Consider the following 19,555-nt stretch of genomic DNA (forward strand, 5'->3'; position numbering starts at 1 on the left):
ATGGGGTAGGCCGTGTTGAGGAGGATGCACAACGTGAGTCGGAGTAAGAATCAACGTTATGAGGCGGCCTCCGATCGAGCGTTTCTAGCTATTAGGATACGAGTGTGAATTGTATTAAAGAAGTCTTGTATTGAATAATTGATGCTGTGTGAAGCGGTTAGTATATTCTATCTAGTCCATGACTTCTTGGTTTAAGTTTTTGAGTGAATATAGATTCAACTAAATATATTGATGAGCTTGGACTTAGATTCCTTTTTGCCAATCTCTCCAAATGAAGCTATCGCACTTTTGCTAAACAAATGACATTAGAGTTGATAATCACAGCTTTCGGGTAAGTGGCCATTGTAGTATGGCAAAGTGGGCCCGTGGGGATTTAACTTGAGACAAGTTGATGTTTAAAGAATACATAAATTAAGAGAGAGCATACCTAGTACTAAGCTCACACGTGAGAAGGAGATTATTATGATACACATGTGGGTTATGTTAGAAAAGTTCTATATAGAATAATTTATGTGGTGTAAACTAGTTAATATATTTTAGTTTAGCTATAACTTATTGATTTAATATTTTGAGTGAAGCTGGATCTAACTTGATATATTGATGAGTTAGGACTTGGGCTCCCTCTTGACTATATTGGACTTCTACCATGCGCTCTACTAACATTGGCCTAGATAGTTATCATTGTGCTCTCCTAACATTGGCTTGAGTAAGTTGCTCCTAACATTGGCCTAGGTTGGTGTCGTCGCTCATGAGACTCACGTGTCCGTCAATCGAACACAGGCCATCAAACTCCATCAGGTCCATAGTCTCCTTCACATCCGATTCGGTTGGAGATTGGAGAGCAGCTGGATTTTGCCCATCATGAGTGATGTCTTTGGTAGCGGTGGTAAACAAGAGAGCGGAGCATGCTCTAACCGATGGAGCCGACATGGCGGCTGAGATTGCCGCTGCGGCATTTGTAGGGGGCTCCATGATGGTGTAGCCATTCTCGTTTGCTAAACTCCTTGACTAGCTTTTGCCTCATTGCCAAGCTTGGATCGGAAATACGGAATGAATTTACGGAGCTTCTAGACTTGAATTGAAGTAGTGATCATTCTCTCTGAAGAACAAGCCGAAGAGGAAGAAGGAATTAAGAGAGAGAGAGAGAGAGAGCAGCTTGTAAAGCGGCCATCGATGGAGGTTTTCAGTCTCGTTATGTTGTTATGTTCCATGGGAGCGCGTTTCAAGTTTGTAAATGTGATTGTGGTTTAGAGAGGATTAATGTGGAATTGGAATATTAAGAAGGTGGGTCCCCCTAACGGAGAAACAGAAAGAAGAACACCAAGTGAGCACGCAAGATGCTGATAGGTGGGACATAGTGACTTGAAAACATTAGGTAAAGATCGATCAACCTTTGCATTTAGATCTTCTTGAGAATGCACTTTGGCCATCATCAGTTCAAACTTTACCTAGAATGGAAAAATAGCAAAAAGCATATGCCAGAAGCCAAAACTAATCAGTATTTTTATAAAGGGTAAAAGATACAAAGAATCCCAAATTATATCAAATGTGACATATTCACCATAAAATCTATTTATAATATAAATAACTATAAATTTGTACCCGTGCAATAAATTTGCGTTCGTATGACACATCATCCTAATATTTTTTTCACTATACAAAAAATCTTGGATTGTATTAATATGACATATCACAAATTTAGACTCGAGCCACACATTTACTATTCGATAAGATTGCATTTCCTTTTCCTTTTTTTCCTTTCTCCTTCATCTTTATTGCTGCCCTTGTTGCCTCTGCTGCAGCCTTACCATTCCTGCTCTCGTCTTCACCAGTACCAAATTAAAAAAAAAACAATGAAAAAGGAAATAGGAAAACAAGAGATAAAAAAATATAACGAGTCGATAAATCTTTGCCATTCGAGTACTATTTATTTTCTATCGTCCATGTAGGTAGTTACATAAGATTTTTAGGATGAATGCGTTATTGAGATAAATATGTTGCATATATATAAGTTTAGAGTTTATGGCATAAAAATATTAGGAAAAACATATCACCGTGGGCATAATTTGATTTTTTTTTTTCGGATTATTTTTCTTTTATAAATTTTTATTAATAAAAAGATTTATGAACAAGGAAGAAGTTATAAAGAAGAAGATGAACAATATAAATGCGTGGGAATATATATATAAAGTTGTCCATAGCAAACGATGAGGAATCTCCACGGCGGACGACAGGATGCCCCCGTCCTGTCCTCGCCCATCATGAGCCTTTTTACCGTCTTCCCCAGAGTGCCGAGGATACTTTTTATTTCAAAAGCCATTTTATCCAGGCACAGCTCGCGTTCATCCCGAGAGAACCCGATCCCCACCCCCGATTCCCGACTAATAATAAAAGAAAAAAATTCCCAGCGAAATGGAGGACAACAGCGCACCAAATAATTCTGTCAGCTTCAAGACAAAAAATATAAAGATAAAATAAAATAAAATAAAATAAAAATAATGCCAACTGCAACGAAAGAACAAATCCTGCGAAGTCAGCACTGAAACCGCACTCCAATCCACTGCAGAAGAGAGAGAAAGCAGCACAAAACAAGCAAGCAAAGCAAGCGTGCTCCTCTCCGCAAGCAAAGGGCATTTTTCTCTCTCCTCCAGACCTCCAGAACACACACTCCGATACGGATAACGGGCTCTTGCTCCGAGCTCTCTCGCTCCATCTAAGATTTTGGCCCGCTTCGCTCGGCCGCTTCCTCATCGGAATCGAACTTCGACGCCGGGACGCGCTCCGATGGCGGCGGGGCCGCTCGCCTTCGCGCTGGTCCTCGCCGGGATCCTGTGCGCGGAGTCCAAGTTCATGTCGTACAACACCTCGGCGGGGATCGATCACGGGAAGCTGAACGTTCACCTGGTCCCTCACACTCACGACGATGTCGGCTGGTTGAAGACCGTCGACCAGTACTACGTTGGCTCCAACAACTCGATCCAGGTCTCTCTCTTTTCCTCTCTTGACATGTTTTTTTTTTTTTTTTCCTTTCCGTACTTAAAAATGGTGGATGAATTTGAATTTGGTGGCGTGATCTTGTAGGGGGCCTGTGTTCAAAATGTCCTGGATTCCCTATGGCCAGCGCTCTTGGCGGATAAGAATCGGAAGTTCATATACGTTGAAATGGCGAGTTTGCTTCTCTCCTTCTTCAGTGGTCTGGTCTGGTTGGACACGGAACGTCGGAGCACAACTTACGAGTTTTTCATCGTTTTATTTCCTTTTTTGTTGCTTTCTTGGCAAAAATGGAAAGTTATCCAATCTACCGCTCTGGGCCTAATTTTGGTGGAAACTTGTGGTTCGCATAACTCGATCAATTAGCTTATCAAGTTGTCGATCACAATTTAATGAAATTCTAGAGCTTTCTAGATGGTGGGATACTCTGAAGAGATGATTATTCCGAGACAGGAAGGTGAAAAATGGGATTATGGGAAGCCTTTCTGTTGATTTCTTGGACTCCTGAATATCTGTACTTGAGCGTTCAAGTGTCTCTATATGACTGTTAGTTGTTCAGCAGATCAAATGTTTGAACTATCAGTTATATGGCAAGTCCATATTACTAGCTCTCAGTGTCAGTTTGAGTCGAGGTTTGCCTAACTGGAAGGCTAAATGTAAGGTAGCTTTTAGTAATTTTGATACGGGTGCCCATTTAGGATCGACTAGGTTGTGATGTAGCTCTTCTTTTTTAAGTTACCATGGAAGATTCATACGCTTCCCAGGTTGTACATGTGCTCTCTTGTTTAAAGTCTTTAGCCTGGGGATGAATTGATTTAAACCATGTTTTCACGAAGGTTACCCTTACGAACAAAAGCATGAAAAAGGAGGGCTTTTTTGACTCTCTTATAATATTAGTTGGTGAACTTTCATGCAGGCATTTTTCCAGAGGTGGTGGAGAGGTCAAAGCGAAACAATCCAGAATATTGTCAGGCAGTTTGTTAATTCTGGTCAACTGGAGCTCATGTAAGATAGTGTGCTGCCAAGTTATTAGATTTGAACCTTTTGTGTCTTTTAAAAATTAGACACGATCAAGAAAAACAGCCGTTTGAATCTGATTTTCATTTTCACTGCTTAAGAATACCCACTTCAATCTTTTTAGGGCTCAATGCTGCTAATTTCATTACTCTAGTGAGTTTTGTTTGTTACATTACGGAAAAATACTTGAGGGTGTCTTTTAATTTCAGGGCAAAATGGATAACTGAGGATCTAGGAACTTGACAGTGCTTTATTACATCTCTTATTTTTAAGCTTTGAATGCTTTGCTTCAAACCTGACCAAACTCTTGTTGCAGAAATGGTGGCATGTGCATGCATGATGAAGCAGTGCCGCATTACATTGATATGATTGATCAGACAACTCTTGGTCATCGTTTCATCAAGGAGGAGTTTGGTGTGACTCCCAGAATTGGCTGGCAAATTGATCCATTTGGTCATTCTGCAGTTCAAGCTTACTTGTTAGGAGCAGAGGCAAGTTTGTCAATGCAAATCCACCTTATTTCTTAACGAAAATTTCTATTCCATGCCTAAGTTATGGCATAATAAGCAAGAAATAATACTCCGTACATACCTGAAGTCAGTGAACATGCACCTTTAGGAGGATGCTGATATAGGCAGTCAAACTCTACATGCTGCTGTTATCATGATTAACAGTTTCTCATAACAAATATATCCCACTTTTTTAATCCCCATTTATTTATTAAATAGTTATAGACAATAAACGGTGAATTCTATCTTTTTATTTGCTTAGGTTGGGTTCGACTCGTTTTTCTATGGCCGCATAGATTATCAAGACAGGGCAAAACGAAAAGATGAGAAGAGTCTTGAAGTAATTTGGCGAGGTTCTAAGAGCCTTGGTTCATCTTCTCAGGTGAAGAATAGATCTGACTATCTACTTGTAAAAAAATTGTTTATTTGCATGGTTCAATGGACATGTGGGTTCTTGTATCAGATCGAATCATTTAATGGGATGAGCTCAGGTTCATATTGTTCCTTTTGTTTCCTTCTTCTCAATACTTTTATCTCCTTTGGAATTGTCCCAGATTTTCGCTGGTGCTTTCCCTCAAAATTATGAACCTCCATCTGGTTTCTATTATGAAGTTAACGATGATTCGCCCATAGTTCAGGTAACTGTTAACATAAGGAACAAGTTATTATATACGAAAGCATCAGTGCTTACTTGTCCTAGAAGCTTCACTGATTTTCCTTGTTGCATGCAGGATGATATCACTTTGTTTGACTACAATGTTGAAGAACGTGTGAATGCCTTTGTTGCTGCTGCAATAGCCCAAGTCAGTGGAAATTAATGTTTTAAACTTTTACTGAGATTCTTCTTCCCAATCTGACTGTCCACTTTGTTGGCGTCTTTGGAGTTTTGGATTCAGTTAGCATTCTATCTACTGTGAAGCAGAATGCACTACTTTCTTTTGTTTACACCTTTTCTTTTTCTTTGAGCAGAAGGTTACCTTGTCGGTTGTTCTGCTAGTGAGCGTATAATAGATATTTCCGTTGAATTTTACATGGAACTTAAAATTCGTGAAACAATTACCTAAACTCATGCAATTACGTTGAACTTGAGCTATGATCTCATGAGGAGGTACTCAGTAAGTACTTATACTGGTAAATAAATTTAGAAAGAAATAACTTCAAAAGTTCAGCTTGTCCAATTCATGCGGCTTGGGGCTATGGTTCCAGTGAGTAGAATAATTGAATATAGGTTGAACACGTGAATGCTAGTAGTTTGATATGAAGTGGAGTTACAAGACATTAGTCTGTGACCTTAACTTTGACCTCTCCAAGCCAGCATCGAAGCCAGATTTCTCTCTCTTCCACAATGATCTCTTATTAGTTGAAACTAATGATAAATATTGAATTCTCAGGCAAATATCACCCGGACAAATCACGTTATGTGGACTATGGGAACAGATTTCAAGTATCAGTATGCCCATACATGGTATCGGAATATGGATAAGCTAATTCATTACGTGAACAAGGTATCTGTTTCCCTCACTGCTTCATAACTGTTTATTCCTCTTCTAGATCACCTGGGATTCAATATTCACTTTTAATTTTTGCTTTTTGATATTTTCAATCTTCTGTTGTTAGTACTATCCTATCGAGAGTTTTTGCATCTTACTTCGTGGTAACCTCCATTGTATTGAATATCATTTTCTACTACCGACAGGATGGGCGTGTAAATGCTCTTTATTCAACCCCGTCCATATACACCGATGCAAAGTATGCAGCAAAGAAGGCATGGCCACTCAAGACCGACGATTTCTTTCCGTAAGTTTAATGCGTAGCTGGACTCTCTTCCTTCTTCATTATCTTTTTTATGTTGTACTAAAGTTGAAGCATTTATGATTCCAGGTATGCAGATCGTGCAAATGCTTATTGGACTGGATACTTTACAAGCAGAGCTGCTCTTAAACGTTATGTTAGGATTATGAGTGGCTACTATTTGGTATGAGTGTGTGCGAATACTTTTTGGTGGGATTAAGTGGTCTTATTGATTGGCTTGGTGGGGTTGTGATTGTTGTATTCTGGTTTCTTTAGGCTGCAAGACAGCTGGAGTTTTTCAGGGGAAGAAGTGATTCAGGGCAAAACACAGATTTGTTAGCAGATGCATTGGCAATTTCTCAACATCATGACGCAGTTACTGGCACAGAAAAGCAGCATGTGGCTAATGACTATGCCAAGCGTCTAGCCATGGGTTACTCTGAGGTAATTACAATTGTAACATGATTATTTTGTCCATTGAGTATCACATATTAACCGCATTCATATTCTTTGTGCAGGCTGAAGCCGTAGTTGCATCTTCACTGGCCTGCCTAGTGGAGTCAACGTCATACAAAGCATGTGGAAACCCATCTACAAAATTTGAACAGGCAAATATTTGTTCTTAAAGCTTGTGATCTATTGTTAATGATCTTCAACTCCCGTGGCTGTTATAGAGTGCAAGTTGATCCTTTTAGTTCCTTAAGAAGATTTGGTGTTGTTTTACCTTGCTATTTTTCTGGTTGAAGTGAAAGTCTTCAATGAAATATCATACTTTCAATGGTGTACTAGTTGTTTAATCTATAAGTACTGAGTGCAGACGGTTATAGAGAATGACATATTTCACTTTGTGCATTTTCTGCTGCTAGCTAACATGATTGACATTGGTGAAACAATCACACTCATCTTATTCTTCCCTTGTGATGGGAAAAAAAAAATCTGTAGAGAAAATTTTGTTATTCTGGACAATAAAATTGAAGAAACAATTGATTTTTCCTTTGTTTATCTTTGTTCCAATTTTGAGTTATTTAAGGATCCTTACCTGTTCATATTGGAGTTTATAACCAATCTGATGGTAAGCGTTATACTTTTTGTTCCAGTGTCCACTCATGAATATAAGCTACTGTCCTCCATCAGAAGCTGAACTCTCCAGTGGGAAAACATTGGTAAGGGGATAGAGTCTCGATCAGATCATGTTCTTGTATTAATGAATGTTTATTCCTTTTGAAGATATGTTCACTGTGGTTTCATGGATTCTAGGTTATAGTTGCTTACAACTCGCTTGGATGGAAGAGAGAAGATCTTATTCGAATTCCTGTGAGTACCCCAATGACCTTATGAATGAGTTGAGCAGTATTGTATCATACTCCTTCCGAGTTGTTCACTCTCGATTCAATAATTTCCATTTCTTAATCTCCTAAATGGTCAGTTCAGCAGGCCAGTCGAACTGTGTTAGGTGATTAATCTTTCCATAGATAATTTTGCTCAATGAAGTTGATCGAAGCCTCTACATAGTAAGAGAAATAAAAATCTTACCTGGATCACTACTACTTTGAATTTTTTTTTTTGGGGGAGGTTTCTACTTTCAAACTCAAATTTTCTCCTCCCTGATTTTATGCCATCATATATCCTTGTACAAAGATTATATCTTCCTATGTCTGTATTCTCATTTTTGTGCACGTGAATTTTGCAAAACCTATCACCTTCATCCGTCCATAGTTATTTTGGACAATTCAGCTGCCTCTCCTTTTTATTAAATCAAGGGATGAAAGTATCTATTCTTAGGTTAATGACATTAGTTCTGTATTCATTAAGTTGGGGTTTCTGTAGGTTATGACAGAAGATGTTAGTGTTCGTGATTCTGAAGGAAAGGAGGTTACGTCTCAGTTGATTCCTATTACCGATACATTCCTCAGCTTAAGAAGCTACCATGTCACGGCATACATGGGTAAAACTACAACTGAGGCACCCAAGTATTGGCTTGTTTTTTCGGCTTCTGTACCAGCTCTTGGTTTCACTACATTCTTCATCTCAAGTGCCAAAGGGACAGGTATAATGATGTGATTCTCCAATATTCTTGCTGCTCCGGCCTATCCTAATTAGACTTAAGATCCAGCCTACAATCTTTTTATTACAGGTGCTAATTCAGCTCAATCAAAAGTATACACCATTGAGAGAGGCCAAAAATCCTCTGTTGATATTCATCAAGGGAATATTAAGCTTACGTTTTCTGCTGAGGAAGGCGGAATTGCTTATTATGCTGATAGCAAACGTTTCGTAAGTGGTGTACCATTTACCGATTCTCTTGGTTGTTGGTTGAAGAGAGAGAAAGGGAGGGGGGGATTTTGTGTCTAGCAGCGACCTTATGCGCGTCTTTAAATTTTAGGTTGAGGAACATGTTGAGCAATCGTACAGTTTCTACTCTGCATTTAACGGAACTAAAGAAGATCCTCAGGTCTTGAAACCTTCTCCTCTACAACTTCTAAATTGGTCTTGTTTCTTTGTTTTCAAGTCTGTCATCTCATACAACATGGAATGTGTTTTTTAGGCCTCGGGAGCATACATCTTCCGTCCAAATACCACATTTTCTTTGAAACCTGAAAAAAAGGTTTGTGATGTTTTGTTACATACTGAAATAATCATTAAGTTTTATTTCTTAAGAAATCATTTTGAATTTGCAGAACCCTCTGACTGTCATGCATGGATCGGTGGTGGATGAAGTCCACCAGCAGATCAATTCATGGATATATCAGGTACCTTGATGGTGTAAATTTTTTTGTGTGGGTTGACTTATCCTTATGACATGTTTACATCTCTGTTCTTAATCTTATCTAGGCTTGACATGATGCATTTTTATGGTGTAGACTATAATTCAGCCTGACATGAGAACTAAGTTTGAATGTCTGTTTTGTGAAGTGGTATTTTATTCGGAAGGTTCAGTGCCGTGGTACCTGTAAAATTCTGATGATGGCAAAAAAAGCGTGACTGTGTTGTAGATTCATTTTTTTCAGTTAATATTCAGCTTCTCCCTCTCTCTCTCTCTCTCTCTCTCTCTCTCTCTCTCTCTCTCTCTCTCTCTCTCTCTCTCTCTCTGCATGCACTCAATGCATTTGAGGTTATGAGAATTGATTTAGTAGAAAATTGCAGCAATAATAAGAAATTTTCTTTCAAATTATAAGTTTGAAGCGAGGTTAATGCTAGTTCCCAATAATCAGGAATGTGAGCCTTTTCTTGTCTCATATTTTAGGTCCAGTATAAATATAACCACGGTGGATAGGTGGTGGGACCATTAGTTTCATTCAGTCATTCATGACATCTAAATCTCAATGGTGGTAGCCTCTGGGATAATTAGTTTCCTTAGATCCAAGAATTAAATAAAAGATCTTATATAAAAGACACTTTATATGCTCTCTTACATTTGGGTTTAGTGTTCCCATTTTACAAATTTTTGTTCAGGAAGGAAAATGACCATCTTATGAGAAATTTATATGGGTTCATCCTCTCTCTCTCTCTCTCTCTCTCTCTCTCTCTCTGTTGCAAGCTATTGAACAGAAAATGAGTTTGAGATTTCCCAATTATTTTTCCCAAGAAAGATTAAAGACAACATCCCGTATTTTCTAAATTACTCTGATGCTTCTTATTGCAAATGTGTTTTTACGTTGCATGCAGATCACCCGTCTGAGCAAGGCAAAGGAACATGTCGAAGTGGAGTTCATAGTAGGTTTCTCCATTGCTGTTTCTTCACTGTGGTAATATGAGAAAAACTCCTGATGATGAGATTTGTCAAATACATTGTGTTTATCTTGTTATCAGGTTGGACCAATTCCAACTGATGATGGGATTGGAAAAGAAGTTGTTGCCCAGATTTCAACTTCCATGAAGACAAATAAGACATTCTACACAGATTCCAATGGCCGTGATTTCATTGAGAGGGTATGGTGACAATAATAAGTTCGAATTTTTTAGAGGGTAGACGGCACTTGGTTTATCTGGATAATCAAAATTGTTGCTAGTTTTGTCGCCTTGAGCAGTTGTTCATTTTCAATTGATGTTTCTCGAGGCAGGTGTCTTATGAAAATTTTCTATTGTCTGGTTATTAAGAAACTGTGATTATCTTTATCGCAGATTCGTGACTATAGAACAGACTGGGATCTGAAAGTGAACCAACCAGCCGCTGGAAATTACTATCCGGTATTTTTTTGCCCCCCAGATTTTGGAGACCTACAATGATGTGAATATTTTGGCATCGACCACAGTGTGCATTAGCCTAGTTGATATGAATAACATACTCTACTCTTTTATTTTTTTCAAACAATGTGGAAGCATGCTTGCTGAGTGTTTAGATGTTCCCACTCCAAGATTTCCACTTTCCTTTTATTCCCTAATTTACTTCTCACAGTTAGCTTGCAATCTTGCTTGTGATAATTTAATCTTATCCATATTTGTTTGGCATGTTCTTAGACTTTTGATACTGCTTAGGTTTCCATGGGACTGCTTTGAGGTTTACCTTAGTATGGCCAGTGCCTTAACTATATATCCTCTCGATTGATATGTAAATTTTTCATTTTTCAGATAAATCTTGGAATTTTCTTTAAAGATAATGAGAAAGAATTCTCTGTTTTGGTTGATCGATCTGTGGGAGGATCAAGCTTAGTTGATGGACAAATTGAGCTAATGCTTCATAGGTAAATCATGAATGTGCCTGATTCTGGGAGCTACATAATTATCTTGGAAGTTATCAGATATAGGTTATCAGAAGCCTCAAACTAACAGTGTAACCATAAATCTCTATGTAGGAGACTGCTCCGCGACGATTCCAGAGGAGTGGCAGAAGCTCTGAATGAAACAGTCTGTGCCCTTAAGGATTGCAAGGGGCTGATTGTAAGCACATATTGTCAGAAATAACTTCTTGAAAAGTGTTATTATGGTTTTTCCAAATTCTCCTCCAGTGTTCTTTCTATCGTGAGAGATGCATATAGTATGAAGCATCTCTCAATTTGGCTCTTATTGAAGATATAAATTGTTGCAGATTCAAGGAAAGTACTATTTTAGATTTGATCCGTTAGGAGAGGGAGCTAAGTGGCGTCGATCATTTGGCCAGGAGATATATTCTCCACTTCTCTTAGCATTTGCCGAACAGGTATGTTAAAACAAAAACTGAAGCCTATCTTCTCCATCACTTGAAACAGAGAGCAATTCTATTTTGAATGATAATATCTCCCCTTTCAGGATGGAGACCACTGGAGGAATTCTCGCACGACTACCTTCTCTGGGATAGATTCCTCCTACAGTTTGCCTGAAAATGTTGCTATAATAACTCTCCAGGTAATTGGTAAATCTTGTCAAAACTGTAATCCTAGTTTCCCTCATCACGTCTCTCATTGTTCCATCAAGGAAGAAATAAATGGTACAGCTTATTCTGGAGATTTGATTCTGCATAAAACGGCGTCATAGCCATGTGATCGTCTTGATGTTACTTGATATCTATTTGGTCCTCCTTTTGCTAGCCAATATTTGTTGGTCCTCCTAAGTAATATTGTGTTGCACGAACCATGCAGGAACTTAACGATGGAAAAGTTCTCCTTCGGTTAGCACATTTGTATGAGGTTAGTCTCTTTCTGTTGCTCATATCAAGTATTAGAAAGAAACTTTTCGTCGGATTCAATGCTCAATTGACTGCATCCTGTTTACGTTGCATTATGTGGTCCATAGTAAAATTCTTATGCTGTAATCTTCTCTCTTTTGCCTCGTTGGACCTGTATGAAGATTGGGGAGGACAAGGATCTTTCAGTAATGTCCAAAGTAGAACTGAAAAGTCTATTCCCTGGAAAGAAGGTAAAGTCAACTGACTGGTCTGTCCATTTTTATGAGGATTGATCTACTAACATCGACAAACACGTTCAACTGACTTTTTTGCCTCCTCATCAACTTCAGATCGGCAAAGTGACAGAGATGAGCCTCTCTGCTAATCAAGAAAGGGCGGAAATGGAGAGAAAGAGGCTTGTTTGGGAGGTGGAAGGCTCCAAAGGTAACGAAGGCACTATTTTGAGGGGAGGGCCCATCGATCCCACCGAATTGGTAGTGGAGATCGCTCCTATGGAAATCCGTACTTTCATTGTTCAGTTAGATCTGCACCGAGAGGTCTTCGACGCGTGAAGGCAGTGGAGATACACAGCATTTCGGTACAGAGAAGGCATTCCATGCCATGCGAGATTATTAACTAAGTCCGTCCTCCGAGCTCGGCACGCAGTGTATTATGAGTCTTGTTGTAGCTGTAGTTGTAGTTCCATTGTAAAATAATGAACTGGAGCGTCTGCAAGTTGGCACAGGCAGAGAATTCTGCAGTCAGGGTGGTGTATATCCCTGAGCATATTCATGCCTCTGTGCCGCCCCGTCTGAAACTTCTGTGAAATAGCATGAATCCAAATCCAACTTGTCTTCTTCCTGTCTTTCTCCCTTATAATTCAACTCTGTCTAAATTTACTTTTATATTGATAAAAATATCATGTTCACGATAATCTACTGGCTAAGCATACTAATTAAGAAATAATCCATATTTTTAAAAGACAATTATTGCATTGGAATTCATTATAGCTTTCTTAATTAGTCATTCAGTTTGTATACCCGAGTCATTAGGTAATAAAATCCAACTGAGAAATGTGCTTTAAACTGGGAAAATGATACAAATGGACATTGAACTTTGATCAGATGTGTAATATGATTTCTGAATTTTAACTTAATGTATAATTTTTTTTTTTTTTCTGAATTTTTACTTTATTTAAATAGTCCTTGAATTTTTGGTACTTTTTCAAATTAGAACTTAGATTATATGAAAATATTTAATGCTGTTGTTGAGTTTAAATTAACAAAAGAATAATAGTGAATATTTCATACAGTTCAGGAACTAGTTAAAATATTTATCAAAAGATAAGATGTCATATTGATTAAATTAAAAGTTCAAGTACCAAATTGCATGTTTAAGCTAAAATTTAATGACTATTTACGTCATTATCTCTCCAAACTCCAGCGGCTTCCATGCAGGATAATCGCGGCGCGGGAGGGGGCATTTTCCGTAAATAAGCCCACGAATCAGGGGCGCCGGCGTAATTACAGCGGCCCATTATTCGGTCAAGATGCGGCAGATGCCCGGTCCTCTGGAGCTCGTGCGAGGGACAGCGCCATAAAAAAAAAAAAAGCCTCCCGCTTCGATCCGGAAAGCGCAAGAACTTCGCGGTGTCTTACCCCGACGCGACCCCCCGATCGAACCCTCCTTTCTCCCTCTCCCACCGGAATTCCTGAAGATTTTCATGTCCATCTTGCCCGCCGAGACCCAAGGACTCGAATCGCCCGCCTCCTCCTCTCGAGCTCTCCCCCCGAACCCTAGCCCCGACGATGGCGACCGCCGCCCTGCTCACCGCCCCCTCCCGCCGGACCCTCAGGTTCCGGCTCCCGTCTCCGGCGAGGTTCCAGGTACGTGCCGGAGCTCGTGCGGGTGGTTTTCTTTTCGTTTTGCGGCGGTGCGGATTCCGTTAGGTCTGGGGATTGCGTGGTGTGGAGCGTGATCGGGGCGCGATAGGTGTCTGGTCGGTGGTTGGGCCGGGGGATTGGGATAATCTGGGTTGTGGTGTCTGGTGTTCTGTTAGCTGAACGCCGTGTCAATATTGGAGTGCTTTCTTGTTTCGTAGATAGTCACTGAGTACTGATTTGTGCTATTCAAGAAGCTGAGAAGAGAACTGGAGGTTGATCCACTGGGCTGGGGTGTAACTTTTAGTTCCACCTGGTGCGATAATTTAATATATGCGACGGGGAGTTTGTACAATGTGGCTGTGCTGGATTCATCTCTTTGTCTTGAATTGTTGTCGTGTTTCTATCGTGTTGTTTCGAGTCTTTGCTGGTAGTATCGTGATCCTGTACATTTTCACTTATGGTTAGTAGGTAGGATGTGCTGCCTGACTCATTGGGATGAAATTTGATGCAATGCAGGAACGTTGGCTGCTGTTGCAGAGAGTTCTAACGGATCTTCCCAAAAGGTATGCTTAAAATTGGTAATTTCACTAGTAATAAGGAAGTTCCTGCGCTTCACTTAATGGGTTTGGATAGGTTAGATTGGATGAGGATATTGTGAGAGTTGATATGCCAGAAAGCATCAGTTAAAAAGTGACATACATCATTGCTGCCTCACCAGGTGAGTGTATCAGGAAGTCCAAATGGTCAAAAATCTGGATCTTCTCAGGCAAAATGTAAGGCATTAGCAATCAATGCTGCCCGAAGTCAGCGAGCTACTGGGTCTACAGATTCACTTGGAAGCCCTATGCAATCAGCAGGAAGAAGAGCACAAGTTGTGAATGGGAATCACCTGTTGAACTTCCATTATGACCCCATTTCTCGCTCTCAATTCAGGCAGCCTCCTCCTCCACCAAGAAGGCAACAAAAGATAAAGCCGTATAATAAAGATTTGTTCCTTCAGGCAAACTACAAGTTTGTTGTTCTTGATTCTGCAGACTATGAACCTGATTTGATGAATCCAGATAAAATGTTACGGTGGGAGGACATTATTTGCGTTAGGTACTCAACCCCTTCAGTGGTGCAGTGTCCAATTTGCTTGGACTATCCTCTGTGTCCGCAAATAACTTCATGTGGGCACATTTTTTGTTTCCCATGTATTTTACAGTACTTGTTAATGGGCAAGGACAACCATAAAGTTGAATGCTTCAAGAGATGCCCCTTATGTTTTGTAATGATATCCCAAAAGGAATTATATACTGTCCACATTGAGAGTGTGAAGCCATATGCAGTTGGGGATATCGTCGAGTTTATGCTTTTAACTCGAGAGAAAGATTCCTTTGTTCCCTTGGAGAAAAACAAGCAGGAAAGTGCTTCCATGCAATGGGACATCAATGCTATAAACAATGCTTTTTCAAAGTTTACCTTCACTGCGGATGCTGATTTATCTATTAGAAAAGCAATAGCCGATCTTGATGGTTGGCTAGCCAAGGCAAATTCAGGGCTTGTTGATGATTTAGAGAAACTTCCCTATGTATCTGCTGCGATAAAGGAATTGGAGAAGAGACAGAAGTATTGGAATGAGCACCGAGTTATGGATGGTGATAGACCTTGTAAGTCATCTTCCCATATGTTGAATTGTGAACATGAAACCTTTACAAGGAGACATGGATCATTGCCCACTGATGGATATGATGAGAAAGAGTCGTTGGCTAAGTTAAGGCTAGGTATATCTAATTTTTCATCTTCTGTAGATCAAAATGCTGATGCTAGTGAAATTCTAGAAGACAAAGATGAGGAGATGTCACCTTATAAGGAAGGGAAAATTGCAGAAAAGAACTTGAGCAGCTCAGGGAATATAAAGGACAGGGAACTGTACAACTTCTACCAGGTAAGACAAAGCAGCAAGAATTTATTTTTTTCTTGTTTCTTTTTCTTTCTGGCATCTGAGTATGTTCAGTATAGACTGGTTTGATGGTAGGAAAGTTAGATGCAATGGCCCTTTCTCACCATTTTTTTTTAACTGCTCATGAGAGGTGAATTTATGTTATTTTTCTTGAAAAGATATAGTTTGGTGGGGACTTTCTCCAAGAGAAGTGACTCTGAAATGGTTCAAGATGCCATCCATGCATAAGTCTTACTTTTTTCAGGGTCCTGTAGAGGAATTAGGGAAATAGCAAAAAAGCCTGCTTTGCTTCTGCTGCTGCATTTGAAACTTCATTTTACTTGCTGTGAGAAAATGCTTTTATAAATCACAATTAAATGGGCATTTATTTTTTATTTAGTATTTTATTTTTTGTGTTTGTGAATAATGATAGCTGAATGAATAGATATGCAACCAGAAAGTAATGCTGGACAGCAGCCATTCATGTAGATGTTCATCTTTGCTTGTACTGCAATTTGTGTGCATTGTTCTTACCCTGCCATTTGACCATGGTCAAATTTTTTTTTTTTTTTGGGGTTGATGGCTATGGTCAAATGGTAGGCGTGACTTTGTGCACTTCTCCCAGTCCCTTGGATTCACTATAATTTAATGGCTGTTGGATTCCTTATTGCATCTTATCCTCTTCTTGTATGTCTTTTTCAGGCTGTTGATGGTCAAAATCTTATTCTTCATCCTTTGAACATGAAGTGCCTTTTGCACCATTATGGAAGCTATGACATGCTCCCAAACAGGTTGATTAGATTTTCTTTTCTCATAGATTCTGGTATACAAACAAGCTGTAGATAATTAGTGCTATGCATGAGAAGTAGCAGAGAATGATGTTTGGAGGTTGGTTGTCTCCCCATCCCGGGGAATATGCATAGCCTATGCAATTGATGGCAGGCAAAGCCGCAAAGAGATATCTCATGTATCGCTACTTGTCATAATCATTTCTCCTTTGCCCCTTACTCTTGTTTCAAACTTTTGAGGCTAACAGTGATGGATTGTCAGAGTCTTCTCTTAAAAGTGGAATTAATGAATTGCAGGATAAGTGGGAGGATTCTACAGTTGGAAACAGTTACTCAGTCAGAGTCCACCAGAAGACGGTATCGCTACTTGAGTCATTTTTCATTGACCACGGCATTTCAGGTATTAATTGATCATCTTCTATTCTTTTGTCCTTCAAAATTATCAAGCATCTTGTGGAAAGTGGTCTGCTCATTATTTCGATTTACTTTGTTGACTCAGCTTTGTGAAATTGATCTGACTGGCATACTGCCTAGTGATTCTTTGCTTCCATTTATGGATGAAATTAAGAAGCGCGAAAAGGAGAGGAAACAGCTAGCCAAAAAGGTGTGGTGTTTTTCCCCCTCACGCATGAATCCTTCTTAAGGACATATCTGCAATTTTTGAGCTCTTTTTCAAATAGTGTTTTTGACATTGGTCTGTAAATTTCAGTCCTTCTTGCTATGCTCTTAGAGTTGTATTATGTTTTCCATTTTTAGGAAAGAAAGGAAAAATTGAAGGCTGAAGCTGCCGAAGTTCCTATGTCTATACTATATGATATTGGACAGTCCTCCAGCGTTGGTTCTCCCACATTTTCGGCAGATGATTTTGAAGGTAATGGTGTTCCTTTGGCAATGACAAGAATTAGTATGCCATGTGCTACTAATTCTTGAGCCACCTGGATGCATACATTACAAGTTGTACAATTTGCTGAACTATACTTGAATTGCTTGCTCATCTTCCGTGTCACAAGCTCTTGGAAATCCTGTGGTGATGTCATCAAGCCCTCCCACTGTTGGAGAGAGGAAAACATTCTCAAACGTAACTAGACTTGGATTTGCTGCCGCACATGATTCTCCTGCCCTGAAAATTGAGGAGGATGACTCTCTTCGCAGGACCATCTTAAAAACTGATTCTCCTGGTATATTCCTAGTTATGCCGTGTTTTCTTTCTTTTTTGATAAAGCAGTTTTTGTTCCATAGTACTTTCTGGGTATCTTTCAATGAGCATTTGCTTGCGTCTCTTTTGACTCATGCATTGGCTGGCTCGGTCTCTCATCTTTGTAGGTGGGGGAGAGGCAAAAGCGCCATCTTTTGCCACAATGATATCTAAAGCTAAGTCGGTGGAAAGCTTGGAAGCATCTAAGATGAGCGAAATGGGAAAGAAGGGGAAGAAACAGTCTCAAGTCCTCTTGTCGACAGCTGGTGGACGGCGCTACTAAAATACGATCTTGTCTTACTTTCTTACTTGTGATTATAGGAGACGTTGTCTACTCGGCCATATAACTGTGAAATCTGTAAATTAGTTTGACCTAACTCTCCCTCGCACCTGTAGATGGTTCTTGAATAAAGTGGAGGTATGCAGTGATTCAGAAATAATTTTAGTGGCAATCTTGTTGCTTGTTTCCATTGGGTTTTCTTCTTCCCTAGCCGGGATTTCCCAAAAATGCCGAATCCCAGGTTCCCATACTGAGATCAGCCAGCGAGCCTCTTGCCCGGTCATCGCAATCTTCGATTGTGGACTCGAAAATATCAAGACTTCGGGTCGGCCACCACAAGTTCTCCTGATTTTTGTCCCTGCTACGTATCTCGACCGAGTGTTCTCTCTTTGGATTTCGACGTGAAATTTGAGAATGAAACATTTGGTTCTTATTTATCGATAAGGAGTCACTCTGGTATCGTTGGATTCACTCGAATTTCTTAAAGAGAGTGAATTTCTGGATTTCTCCTCAACCAATCTTATGCTTGTGGGCTTGGAAAAAAATCTTGCATCTTAGGCCCTACTTTCACTAGTCGTTTTGTTGGAAAATTGGCAATGGAATGCAGACATCTCTAAATAAGATGTGGTCCTTTGGAGCAATTGTTTCTTCCACTGTAATGGAAGACTCGGGTTTATCTAAGATGGCAGCTGTCTTTGAAACATCTCTACCTCGCCTTTAAATCCCGGAAAGTTGGGGCTTCTCCTTGCTGGTGCTTTCTAATGTTTGTGACCGGTTCCTTTGGTGCGGTGATTCTTCGGGCCTTTTTTCGGTTGCTTTGGCTTGGAATTTAATCAGAGTTAAAAAAGATCGAGTTCCTTGGGCGACTCTGGTTTGGGATAATGCCTTAGCACCGCGTTATCAATTTCTGTTATGGCTTATTGCCAAGAAGCGCCTACCAACTCAATCACTCCTACTTTCTTATGGTAGGATTGACTACTCGGTCTGTGCCTTTTGCTCAACTCAGCTGGATTCTATTGATCACCTTTTCTTTCACTGTCAAACCCTTGCTACCCTGGCTTATTTCTGGGCTTCTAGGTGCAACCTACCTTGGAGAATCAGACCATGGACCGAGACCTCCACTTGGGTTCTAAAGTTTTTAGCGGGTAAGGATTTCTTCCACAAAATTGCTAGGTTCTCTTTTGGAGCTCTGTGTTATCTAATTTAGAAGAAGAGAAATTGTATCATCTTTTGGGGTGAAACTGTTTCTGTGTCGACTCTAAAAAATCATTTGATCAAAGTTGTCAAAGATAGAGTTCTCTCCTTCAAGAATATGCCTCCTACCCCCAAGAAATAGAAGACTTCAAAGGAATTGGGGCTTCGACCCCTCGGTCTTTTCTCGGTAGCTTTGCTTGTTGCTATTGGTGCTTGTCTTTGTACCGTCCTAGTTCTCTCGTCCTGCTTTTAAGCGTTTAGTAGAGATTTGCTAGGTTTGGTTTTATCTCTTACTTTTCACCAAAAAAAAGGGTTGTGGGCGTTTTTTTTCTTTTTTTTTTTTTTCGACTCCCTTCCACTCTTCCCCTGCACGGTCCAGTGTAAGTTGGCGCCGTTTCTTGTTTG

General features: G+C 39.7%; 2 protein-coding genes across 2 annotated transcripts; both read left to right on the forward strand.

The window, feature by feature from the left end:
• The first annotated feature begins 2,539 nt into the window (after positions 1–2,539).
• LOC104419100 (probable alpha-mannosidase At5g13980) lies at positions 2,540–12,750 on the forward strand. Its single transcript, XM_010030634.3, has 29 exons — positions 2,540–2,982; positions 3,082–3,165; positions 3,908–3,996; positions 4,325–4,499; positions 4,780–4,899; positions 5,072–5,155; positions 5,249–5,320; positions 5,909–6,022; positions 6,214–6,314; positions 6,399–6,492; positions 6,585–6,752; positions 6,827–6,916; positions 7,406–7,471; positions 7,566–7,622; positions 8,136–8,355; positions 8,443–8,582; positions 8,692–8,760; positions 8,854–8,913; positions 8,987–9,058; positions 9,975–10,022; positions 10,119–10,238; positions 10,431–10,496; positions 10,878–10,990; positions 11,102–11,186; positions 11,335–11,445; positions 11,535–11,630; positions 11,864–11,911; positions 12,072–12,140; positions 12,240–12,750. Exons 1-29 carry the CDS (start codon positions 2,785–2,787, stop codon positions 12,459–12,461), a joined length of 3,051 nt encoding a protein of 1,016 aa, XP_010028936.2. The 5' UTR covers positions 2,540–2,784; the 3' UTR covers positions 12,462–12,750.
• A 717-nt stretch (positions 12,751–13,467) lies between these two features.
• LOC104419101 (RING finger protein 10) lies at positions 13,468–18,144 on the forward strand. The gene is made up of 10 exons (XM_010030635.3): positions 13,468–13,775; positions 14,289–14,335; positions 14,491–15,421; positions 15,563–15,699; positions 16,396–16,484; positions 16,779–16,881; positions 16,981–17,085; positions 17,238–17,352; positions 17,492–17,659; positions 17,805–18,144. The coding sequence occupies exons 1-10, from the start codon at positions 13,613–13,615 to the stop codon at positions 17,957–17,959; spliced, it is 2,013 nt and encodes a 670-aa protein (XP_010028937.2). The 5' UTR covers positions 13,468–13,612; the 3' UTR covers positions 17,960–18,144.
• The last annotated feature ends 1,411 nt before the right edge of the window (positions 18,145–19,555 follow it).

The sequence above is a fragment of the Eucalyptus grandis genome, chromosome 9 (genome assembly GCF_016545825.1).
Source record: "Eucalyptus grandis isolate ANBG69807.140 chromosome 9, ASM1654582v1, whole genome shotgun sequence".
In the NCBI taxonomy this organism is placed as follows: Eukaryota; Viridiplantae; Streptophyta; class Magnoliopsida; order Myrtales; family Myrtaceae; genus Eucalyptus; species Eucalyptus grandis.

Coding starts and splice junctions, on each gene's coding strand:
- LOC104419100 (XM_010030634.3), top strand. CDS start 2,785: ATGGCGGCGGGGCCGCTCGCCTTCGCGCTGGTCCTCGCCGGGATCCTG. Junction 8,914..8,986: donor CTTTGAAACCTGAAAAAAAG/GTTTGTGATGTT, acceptor TTGAATTTGCAG/AACCCTCTGACTGTCATGCA. Junction 9,059..9,974: donor TCAATTCATGGATATATCAG/GTACCTTGATGG, acceptor CGTTGCATGCAG/ATCACCCGTCTGAGCAAGGC.
- LOC104419101 (XM_010030635.3), top strand. CDS start 13,613: ATGTCCATCTTGCCCGCCGAGACCCAAGGACTCGAATCGCCCGCCTCC. Junction 15,422..15,562: donor TATGGATGGTGATAGACCTT/GTAAGTCATCTT, acceptor CATCTTCTGTAG/ATCAAAATGCTGATGCTAGT. Junction 16,882..16,980: donor CATTGACCACGGCATTTCAG/GTATTAATTGAT, acceptor TTGTTGACTCAG/CTTTGTGAAATTGATCTGAC.